The 11,884-nt window shown below is 38.7% G+C and overlaps 1 protein-coding gene across 1 annotated transcript in view; it reads left to right on the forward strand.

Annotated features, from left to right (window-relative positions):
• Positions 1 to 11,516, forward strand: part of THEMIS (thymocyte selection associated) — a 71,009-nt gene extending 59,493 nt beyond the window's left edge. Inside the window, exons 5-6 of the mRNA XM_030946086.1 lie at positions 1,449 to 1,599; positions 11,368 to 11,516. Of these exons, the coding sequence (XP_030801946.1) occupies positions 1,449 to 1,599; positions 11,368 to 11,516 (300 nt within the window). The remainder of the gene's footprint in view (positions 1 to 1,448; positions 1,600 to 11,367) is intronic.
• Positions 11,517 to 11,884: the final 368 nt, after the last annotated feature.

The following is an 11,884-nucleotide window of genomic DNA, read 5'->3' on the forward strand; positions in this document are numbered from 1 at the left end:
TGGTGAAAGAAAGTTAAACCTTCTGCTGTGAAGAATTTCTTCTGACATTTCTGTCCTCTTGGCAAAGTATTTCTCAGCTGAATTTCTTTTTTACGTGCCCTGAGTATTTTGTGAATTACAGCAGTGCTTACAGCTTCGCTGGGTCTCAGAGGTTCTTTTGGGACCAAGGCAAGCACTCCTCAGCCTTGTACAGCCTGTAGAGCACAAACATGCATTGAATACTGCAACTCAACTGACTCCTGTAGATTGATCCTGCGGGGTGTTTTTTAAAAAAAGGAAAAAAGTACCAGAGATTTCTCTAATTGAAAAATAAGGGTATTCTATTTGTGACCCACAGCACTGCAGTGTTGTGACCCACCCACTGGGCAAAATCATCCCTATGTTTTATAGATTTCATCCTCATGTGTTTTCTTAATATACTCTTCCAAATTTTCTATTTTGATTCCCAGTGACTTCTTTTGTTGCTAGCTGATATCTTTTTTCAAAAAGGGCAAGTTGTTGTAAAATGTGGGCTTGTGTTGCGCCTTCGCAAATTGTGGGTTGATTCTGAAAAGATCAGATCCTGTTACTGTGTAGCTACTGTCAGATTTACCAGCTTGACCTTATCTCTCTGAATAGGATGGGCTTTGTCATTGCTAAGGAAAAAATCTGCATTTGATTTTGAATGGAAAATCCATACTGATTATTTCCTAAAATATATACTCTGGTATAATGATTGCAATTGGTCTGTACCTACACCACAGATACTGTAGAGCTTCACCAAAGATATATTTTTGACACTTTCAATTTACTGTTACTTACACAGCTAAAAATATGTATTTGACTGAAAGATATAAATACCTCAAAATTAAAAATAAAACAACATAATTATGGAAAGGTGTGTGTGAAGCTTGAATTTCAAGGGGTGCAAATATTACAGCCATCTAACTTACTTTTTCCAGTGTAATAAAATTATAATTAATAATGCCATAATTGTATGTTCCCATCATCTAACTATACTATGCTGTGAATGCTACTGGGTAAATGTAATTGAAATGTCAGAATTAATATGAGTTTGTGATGTAATATGCAACAGAACACATTAAATGAACAATCGATAGAATAAAAATAGTTAATCAGAAAGTAATCTGAATCAACCAAAAGGGATACATAAATCTCCTTTTGCTTGTGTGACACCATATAGCCAAAAAGTAAAAAGGAAAAGAAAGACCGGAGATGTGTTTTAGAGGTAATCTCTTCACCTAGAGTGCCTCCTGGTCATGTTATTTTGTTATATACATGCCTGAAAGACAAGCTCTGTGGTAAATGTCATCGATGACTTTGACAAACAGAAAAATCTGTAGTTAAAACTCACAGAAATAACCCAAGGAATATTGCTCTTGCATGTCACATCAGTTTGGAATAACAATTTACATGGAAAGTTAATGTACTATTCCATCTAATTTCAGAATTTCTACGTAGACACCACCAGGAAATTATGCTCAGATCAAGATACTGCTGTTTTGGAATTGCAAGTTAGTTGTCAAAATGATTTGGTGCATTGTGAGAATAAGGACATGACTGGGAAAGCTACACTAGTGGAAACCACTGTAACTAAAGGTCAGTAAAGCTTTATGGTTTGAGCTATTAATATAACAAAGCTTAACCTCAGCCCTAATGAAAATTTGTCAGACGGGAGTATCTTGTGTGATTTCACTTGGAATCTGTGGCTTAGTCAAAGAGGGATGAAAAGGGAACCTTTCTGTTCTTCCTCCATAAATGCCTTAAAGCAAATTCATCCAAGCTCTCAGCAGCAGCATGGTATTAAACTCTGTCTGACACTGCAGCATGAATATTCAGTGGTTTTTAGGAACAGACAACTGGAAAACATGTGCTGTCCTTTTGCTTTACTGTGACACTTACACATAAGCTGTTATTAAAAAAATACCAATTCCAAAGTGTTTTAAGATGAGAAAGCCATTTACATTAAAGATATAGAGATGCCTTCAACTCATATTTTTGTATTTTGAACAAAATAATACTTGACTAATAATTGTTTTTAAATTTTTCTCTATTTTTTGTGTTTCCCATAATTTTGATAGATGGCTAGTTTTTCTACTTATCTTTTAAGTTTTTCATTTTTCAGAAATGAACCATACTGAAGTTGAAAAGCTAGATCATAAGAGGACAAATCCAAATTTATTTTATGTATTTCAACTTATTTTAAAAAAATATTTCATTAATCTCTTGGTCAGAGGTTATATTTGAAATATGAAAAAATCACATTAATTACAACACTGGAACAGTTCAAAGACTAAAGCACGAGTATTCATCCTCACAGCATTTGTTAAACTGATAATTGATATAAATAGAAGAACTTCTTATAAAATTTCTCTTTTTTTTCTTGACATTCAGTGTGTAAGACTCTTAAAAAGAATTGTCTATTTGAAACTATGTGTATTGAAACTTCTAAAAGCTACATAAACCAATTTTCTGGAGAAGAATTAGAGTGCCATGTTGAATATACACTAATCCTTATTGCTGTGGAAATTGATTATTTGGGGACTGATTATTGAATGTGACATGGTTTAACCCCTGTCAGCAACCAAGCCTCACACAGCTGCTTGCTTGCTCCCCACCAGGAGGATGGGGGGGAGAATTGGAAGGGAAAAAACCAGAAAACTTGTGGGTTGAGATAAAGGCGGGGAAGCAAAAGCCACTCACACAAACAAAGAAAAACAAGGAATTAATTCACAGCTTCCCATGGGCAGGCAGGTGTTCAGCCATCTCCAGGACAGCAGGGCCTCATCTCATGTAACAGTGATTTGGGAAGACAAACTCCATCACTCCAAATGTCTCCCCTTTCCTCCTCCTATCCCTTTGGTCAGTTTGGGTCACCTGTCCCAAACTCCAACTTCCCTTGCCAGCCATGGCAGTATGAGAAGCAGAAAAGCCCTTGGCTCTGTGTAAGCTCTGCCCATAAAAAATGCCCTTGCACATAAAAAAAAATCTCCATATTATCAAGCCTGTGTTCAGCACGAATCCAAATCTGCCCTGTACTTGTGAATACAATTAATTCTGCACCAGCCAAAACCAGAGCAATATTTTGCTATCTGGCAGCTTTTAAATAAAATTCCAGATTTGTTATTTTGTGGCTTTGAAAAATCTATTTTCAGTCCTTTTTTTTTTTTGTCACTGTTAATTGATTTGATTACATTTTATAGGGGTAAATGGTGAAGCTTACATGCCAGCAGGTACAAAGGACAGTATCCTCAGTTTGAACCGCACAAAAAAAAAAGGAATACCAACATAAGTTAATGTGGTACTCATTTTTTGTTAAGGGCACTTCCTGTAAATCACTGAGACTTGACTTTGAAAACCATTGTCCATGCTACAGGGATTAATTGGATCATTTGCCTGGGTTACTCTTTGTGGGGTGAGGCAGACATGGGAAGAAGAGGGAACACACCTGAAGAAAATGTGACCAGTACCTCTTTGAGAAAGAAGGCAGACATAAAATTTATGCTGAGGACTGGTTTATTCACAAGCACAAAAGTCAGTGCTTGAATAGATGCTTAACTCTATTGGCCTAGACTCCTCACAGACAAGAAACATGACACAGGCTAAAGTCTCAAAGCCTTTATGGTGAAGAGTCTTCAAATATTTTTCTGAACTCAGCTTCTCAGTTTGTGCAAAAAATGAAGTCATAGAGTCACTTCCTGTGCCTGTTGCAGGAATTGTACAGCAGTTTCTAAGCTGAGCTCCATTGGCTGAGAAAAGCAGTATGGAGCCACTCTTACTAAAGCTTCAGCTCAATAACAGGACTGGGAGGTCACTTGGTCTTTCCATTTTTCTACTGTGAAGGTATTTGTTTCTGCTTGTGTTTCTTTTGTATCTGGACATCTCTTGGAAGTGTCTGTCTCCATCTTCTTCCTATCTTCCCAGCAGGCACTGATGCCCAGTGATAACATCTTCCCTGAGCCTTCTCTTCACCAGGCTGAACAGCCTCAGCCCTCTCAGCCTCTCCTTCTATTTCAGATGCTTCAGGCACTTGATCGCCTTCATGACCCTCTGCTGGACTTGCTCCAGAACATCCATGTCCCTCTTGTACTGGGAGCCCAGATCTGGACCCAACATTCTAGGTGTACTCTCACCAGTGTTGACCAGGGGGACAAGGATTTCTGCTGGCACCACTTTGCCTAATGCAGCCCAGGGGGTGTTGGACCACTTTGCCACAAGGACACCTTGCTGGAGCATGGTCAGTTTGTCTTCCAGGACCCCAACATTTTCCTGGGCGAAGCTGCTTTCTAGTCATTCCTTCCCAGGCCTTGCATTTTCTTTCACTGGACTTCATGGAAGCCCTCTCTGCCCAGTTCTCCCACCTGCTCAGGTCCTTTTGGATGGCAGCACAACCATCTCAGCTGCTCTTCCCATTGCAAACTTACTAAAGGAAGCTCACTCTCGTCGAGTGCTCCATTAATAAATCACTGTGTCTGTAGCAGGCACCCACAGCATCACTCATATTGGCTTCTCCATTAAATCCTGACTCAGAAACTCTCAGGGGACTCTTCACTTGTCCCTGGGCAGCCAGCTGCCTCTGGTACCAGCAAGATTTCTTCCTTCTCCTTAATGCTGCTTGTTAACTCATGCAGTTTGTGGTTCTGGACACCAGAAAACAGACTTGGACTTTTTGCAACAGTTCCAGGTTTGGACCTTCTGCTGAACGTGTTTCAGCACCATGGTGAAATGCTGCAATATTACTGACTGTCCCATCTGCCCTGCTTGAAGTCTGTCTGCCTTCTCTCTCTTTATTCATCTAGAGGTAATAGCATTAGTCTTTTGTCCACCCCATTAAGCCTTATTTATATATCATTGATAACCCTTCTTTATAATCTCCAAAAGCATTTGATTTTTATTGTGATTTTTCAGCTTCTAGCACAATTCTGTTTTTCTTAGCCAATTCTTCACTTGCTCTTAATTCTGAAAAAATCTAATTGAGAAGAATGCTTTTTCTAGGGCCTTTTTCAGGTTTGAAAGTATTTTTTCTTTATTGTTCTTGTTCTATTTCCTTTGGCACTCATTGCATCAAGATCCTAATATTTGCTGTGACATCCCTTCAGAGAAAGCAGAGTTTACTTTTCTTCTGGTTGAGACCATCATTAGTCATGGTAGACTGATGACTTAACTCCTCCTGTTTCTAGAAGACATATTTTTTTAAACTTTAGCTATCAGTCAGGTTTATTTTTTCCTGTGTTATTCCATGAATTTATGGCTGGAGACCCATGCTTTGCAAGTAGCTTTGGGTGTTTGGCCAAGAATATTAGAGAAAAAAATGGTGTTAGGACTGCTGAATGCTTGCATGACTGGTACTGCAAACATTTACAGCACTAAATCTTCCCAAGCATCTGATTTCTTAGCCATGTATCTGATTCAAAAATCCATCAGTCACAGGTCTCCTGGCTCATTTCTCATTAAAATTGTAATTAGTTAATTTGAAGTTCATCCTATTCACTCTTTTGGCTTAGGCTAATCATGGAACATCAGATACAGGATAGCTTTTGTTACTGAGGATTCCAAGCAAGCTCCTAGTACCTCTCTCAGTATGCACACTGAAAATCATGAAGTAGTATCATAATTACACTTCTTTTGCAAGACTAGGAAATTGCTTCTTATTTAATTGCCTTGGAGTATATCCCTTTACCAATTCTGTCCAAATTGGAGTATAGTGTGAGTTTGAGCTAGGCAGATGTGATCCAGTCCAAAGAACAGTGATAGTACTCTGGATTGTACTCTGACATACACAAATCAAAGCTAAAGTTTTTCCTGAAAGTTCTAAGTTAGTATAGTCCAAAATTATTTGGCTTGATTAAAAGATAATTGCAGAATTATACAGGAGAGCAGATTAGATTATGGAACAGTTCTTCCTGGCCAGCCAAGGAATCCCCATGAGTCCACTGCTGCAAGCAGCAAGCTTGCCTGTTTCAGAGGGTGTACTCTGCTCTGCTAATTCAAAAGATAATGGATTAGAAAATATGTCAAGACTAATAACACAGACACACTCCTGTAGGTTTTGAGTGGGAGGAAATGCACCATTCACTGACTAATCTTTAAACTTCTACTGATGAATGTTAAGCCACCCTCCAAAGCACCAACCTGTTTCAAATTCCTAATAAGGATGTTGAATCTGTACTCTAAAAAACCCCCATAGTTACAGAAACAATTTCTATTTCTTACCAAAGGCCAGATAGTTCTGAAAAGAAAAACGTTTTTTCCTCCATTTTAAAGCCTCTGTTGTCTTTCTGTACAGAGTTCATGTTAATAAAGATAGGATTTATTATCTTTGTTTCTAAGAAATGGAACCTTCTTCTTCTGTTGCAATTAAACCTGAATAGGCCACTGAAGATATTATCTTATTTTCTTATATTTGACTAAGGTTGAATTAATTAAAAATGGTAGCAATATCTGCAGGATAATAACTCTCATCAGAAATCTGCTGCATCGGTTTTTCTTTATCCTTGAAATTTATTCTAAGTGGAGTTTCTAGAACATTACATAATCTTGTTCATGGCATAGGTTTCTGGAATAGTTACAGTCTGCAACAAAACAGTGTTTATGCTGATTTTTTTCATTCATGTCATGATATTTTAGAGAAGGTATTTATATATTCTGTCTTTAGGCACTTGATTTAGGAGGCTAGTGGGCTGGAGAAAAAAAAAAGAGGATTGGGCCTTCCATTTGTGCTTTAGGATGCACATATGTCTACTAAATTTTCAAAGATGGTTTAAGAAACTTCTGCCCCAGTAGCTTGCTGTCCTATTAGTGAAGACAATACTTTGACTATGGCACTGTGCTCTAAAACAAATATTAAATAGAATTAAACATAATAACCCCAAAAACTTAAATCAAAATGTAGAATTATGAATTATTAAAAAAATAAAAGCTGGGTTTTTTTGATGATGTCACAGGGATTTTGTACTAGTGTTCTGAACTAGGTGCATGGGAATAAACAATATGAATTAGGAATCCTTTTCTGTATGTGTGTGTGACAACTCCCTCCAACTTCCCACTCAGCTTGGTCTTTGATTAGGGAAATAATGATATTAGATTCTTTGGCTCACATGGTCTTGTAATTTTCTTTAAAATAAAATAAAAAACAAAAACCTTTTTGTGTTTTCATCTGTAAGCAGAGAATTTATCCTTGGCTGATACATCTTCTGAGGTAAGTTTAAAAAAAAGGCAAGAAAATTACTTAAAATATGGAGATCATACCATTTTATAGGATGTGAGTACACTTTAGGAAATGATATTAAAATGTTTTCAATCAGGTTTACTCTCAACCAAACTCTAACTTGTTTTACAGCAGGGAGAAGAAAGCATAGGCTCTGAATCCCTCTAATTTCACTGGTTTATTAGATATAACTTATTTTAATTGCAGTAATACTCAGAGATTTCAGGCAGGAGCTTAGGCGTTACAAGGAGGAGGTATGACAGCATAATATGCAGTTAAACCAAAGGTTTGATTCATGTGAGTGCCCTTTCCCACTCTCTGGCAGTGCTGCTGGCTCTGCTCCCCCAGTCCTGTGCAGAGCAGCACTTGAACGTCTCTGATGGTGCCCTGAGCCCCACTCTGCATCCTCTTGCAGGAACTTATGATGAGGCAAGAAATATGAGACTGTTTAAAACTTGTGGCAACCATTTCTCTCTGCAAGAGCTGTTGTTACACTGGGGATTTACTTTATATGAGGCAGTAGTGAAACGGTGGAAACTAGGTCTCAAAAAGTTCAATAAAACCAGCAAAACAGACCAGAAAAAAAACTGACAAAGAAAAACATTTTAAAGTAAAAGGACAGTGAAAAACATCAGCTGTCTATTTCAGGAAATTTAAGATTCTTTTAAAGGAATTCAGACTAATATTTTCCAAAAATTAGTTTAGGAGATTCCAGAGGAAGATAAATATTACCCACACATTAAATGCAACCCTACAGTTTATGTGAAATATTTTGATTGTGGCACATAACAGTTTTTAAAGATATGCTACATCATCACATGAAATAATGGTTGATGGATATCAGCTCAAGGAACAGTCCATTAGTTTTATGGGCTCTGATTCTTCTAACACTGATCGGCTTTCAGCAGCACTCCCTAAGGAATTAGTTCTCATTAGCACTGAGGAGCATCAGAACCAGGCTCACAGCAGATAAAATGCTGCTGCTCATAAAAAATGCTTGGTTTATGCATATACCTTTGGTTCTGTGCATTTTCACTTAAGTGATTGCAGAAATAAGGATGTGGTGCTGCTACCATGTTGAGTTCATAACATCATTATGCAGAATATTTCACAACTACTTTTTTCAAGTTAGGCATAAATAAACAATAAATGCTGTGTGATTGAGTGTTAATTTATGCAGAGTTAAAACTGATCTGAAATATTTACCATAGCTATAAAACTATGTTATGGTCACATGGCTAGAGGCATTCAGGTGTGCGGAGTTGTACACGTACATGAGTTGGGGCCTCTAGCTCTTGTCTCTTTCAAGCAAGGGTCTTGATGAGTTGGGTCATTTCTGTTGCCTACCTTTTGAAGAAGGGCAAAATGGAGACTTATGACAACCATTTCTTACCTTGAAATTTGTGAAAAACAGCAAGCATATTCTGAGAAAAACACAATATATCCTACTCACTCAAGGATACAAGTGACATTAATGGAAATTTTTAGTCTGCAGAGCACCAGCCTTCCACTATAAAGGCAAATATAATTATACAAATTGTTCCAGGAAGAGCAGAATTAATGAAATTTTATTTAATAAGTATTCAGGACTGTTGTCCCCTATTCCTCTCTGTCTTTCCTGATAATAACCAAAACTCTCCTTGCAGGGCTCCTATCAAAAGAAAAAGAGCAGGTCTGGAGCTATGTGTGTGTTGAGTGGCCAACCAATATGCACACACTGATTTATCCCGCCGTCTGCTGCCAAATGGAGTGGATAACAGCTGTGTTCTGCATGCTTCTCTTTCAATAGAAGAACTAATTCAGCTCTAGCTTTAGTAACCACTGTGAGACTTCTGTCCCCTTTTCAAATCTGACTGAAATTGGCAGAAATAAACTTGTAAAAGTACTGAGGAGATTGATGGATGGATGGACAGCACAATGACATAAGCCTTGTTTCCTTGGCAGACTGAGATGGTCTATCTCATTCGGTAATTCAGTGTTGAGGCTAATAGGTCATTTTTTCAAACAGAGAAGAAAATTGCATTGATTTCAGGGTTCAGAATCCCCCTTGGACAGTTCAGCTTGTCTCATTAATTGCTTAATGCTTTATTGAAGTGTAAATATATTTATTTCAAAAGGAACTTTGAACAGGTTTGGGACTGACTGTGATTTAGTCTGGCCTGATGACATCAACATTCTTTCTCCTTGAGCTGTCTTGCTTAGAAGTGTATCAATTTGTTTACATGTGTTTGGGAAAGAAGAAAGCCTGGCTATGCCATCCATGAGCAATCTGTACCTTATATCCGTATTAGCAAGTCTAAGTGCACAAACAATATTTCCCTCACTGAATCACAGGGATTAGCTGATTCTTTCAGTGCCTGTTTTATTCATTAGTTTGCTTTTACTGATATCAAGCCCAGCCAAATTGCAAATGAACTACAAACCCAGAAATGTTTATTAACAAGATAGTGGCCACATGTGAGATATTCCGTGCATTTCTAATCATATGTTTGGGGTTTTGTTTTGGGATTCTTTTTCCTTTTGATGCCTAGATCTGGAAATACTTTGCTAATTCAGCTGTGGGGGACTCATGGCGATATAGGTCTGTGATAAACTCTGCACTGGTGTAGCCAGACAGATACTTGATTAACCTTGTATTTATTTCCAGCCTTAGAAAACCTATAAAGGAAAGGATCACACTTTCAGAAAGAAATTACTATTACCCAGTTTTCAGTCTCAGTCAGACTGACTGACTCTCTCAGTCATGGAGAGTCTCAGGAGGAGCACAAGTGGGATTTGGAGACTGCTGGAAAATTACAGAGTTATTCTCTTGTTGAAGGGGCACACAGTGGTTGAAAGCGTAAGGTTGGGAGAATTCTTATTTGAGAAGTTTTGTTTCATAAAGAAAAACCTGTTTGACAAACATGGCTTGCTGGGAGGTCAGATAGCACACTATGTATGTTGTTTCAGGTTGTGCTCTAGAAAAGGAATCAACCAGGAACAGCTGTACCCACAACAGTATTGCACACTGGTTTGCAATTTCAAGTGAAAGTTTTGGCTTTAAAAACACAGTATCCTCTCAGCTCCATGACCTATGAGACTTCCTGATAAACTGTAAGGATGATTTGCCTTGGCAGGGGTCTGTGATGATATCACCACCATCATCTCAGCTCTGGTTGGTCATATTGCCACCACAGGCTGGGCTAAGGGATGGGCTGGTTCTGAAGGTGAAATGGGGCACTCATGGACCGATCCTTACGGAGTTTAGTTCCATGAGTTCAGTGGTCCCACACATCTTGCAGAGCTTCCTCTAGCCTCAGGGAAGTGGTGGATAACCCAAGCAGGGGATGAGACCCTGGGGCCTCTTGGCAGCAGCCAGAGCCTTTGTGACCTGCAAAGTGAAGTTGTTACAGTTCCCAGATGCAGAGTAGAGCCCACCACAGCAGTGGAGCCACTAAGAGGCCTCCAGTGAGGATCTCTGATCTCGTGGGAAAACACTGCTGTTTTCTGAAAGGTTTGTCCTCAGTGATGCTTCAGGCCAGTCTAGGTGGACGTAAAGAAATGCACTTCAAAACCTTTCATTTTAACCTCATGCCATTCTCAACTCCGTGTCTCTGCTATATCACCTTCAAAATAAGAAGCAACTGGGGGGTTCTGGCTCCAGGAAATCCCAAGGCAACACCGTGGTTCCCTAGCTGCAGGGCTCCTCTTGTCAGGCAATGAAACACAAAAGCATGGGAGTGCATCTGTGGCAAGGATGGTACATGCAACTCATGGGAGGTGGACTGCTCTTCTCTTAATATGATCAGATAATTTTATCTGCCTGCTTTTATCTGTTAGTGATTACACCAGCTAAACTTCTCAATAAACTTTAAAGTTATTCATGCATAGATAGCAGGGAGTGGTCAACTTAGAAATACATGCCTATGCAAAAACTGAAATAGGAATTCTTGAGTGAAGACTCTCTTGTGAAGTGCTCAGCTCATTTTCATTCTTGTTCAGTCACAGATACTGTTTAGGAAATTGAGCAAGTCATTTAGGATCTCTGAAAAATATGAAAGTGAAGAGAACATTGTTTTCTTTGCTTTTATGGTTGTCTTTTTGAATTGTACAATTTTTCTTCTCCAGACCAAGGGCAGAGTCTTCCATTTCCTTAGAGTTATTTTTTGCTGATTTTTCAGGCCTAGCAAGAAACTGTGAGGCAGAAGAGGATGAGGAAGAAGAGCATGACTACAGCTATATTGATGAAAACATAATTGAAAACATAAGAAAAGTATTTCATGGCACCAGCATTAGAAATGAGCATACAGTCTCCAAAGGAAGAAGGTAAGTGTAGGCTGGGATCACTTGTGGATGCAAACAAGTTCAGGCAGAGTGATTTTTCAGACTGGCTGGTAACCTTCACTTCCCAAAACAAGAGAGGTTTTCCCCTGGGAACTTCCACTGTTGCTGCAAATGTCCTGTGAGTAAGGCAGAAAATCTCCTCTGGGCTGCCGCCTGTGGCCTCTTAGCCATGTCACCTTTGTTAAAGGAGGACCTATCATTGTTCTGGGCATAGAAGGCCCTTTTTCTGATTTGTGCCGATTTGCTCTGAAATTATGGTGCTCTGAATGCAGCCCTTTTCCTCTTTCTGGAAGGGAATGCCTTGTTGTGCATTTTTATGCTTTAATAGCTTTCAGGCATTATCTGTGCTTTCAT

This window comes from Camarhynchus parvulus, chromosome 3, assembly GCF_901933205.1.
Source record: "Camarhynchus parvulus chromosome 3, STF_HiC, whole genome shotgun sequence".
In the NCBI taxonomy this organism is placed as follows: domain Eukaryota; kingdom Metazoa; phylum Chordata; class Aves; order Passeriformes; family Thraupidae; genus Camarhynchus; species Camarhynchus parvulus.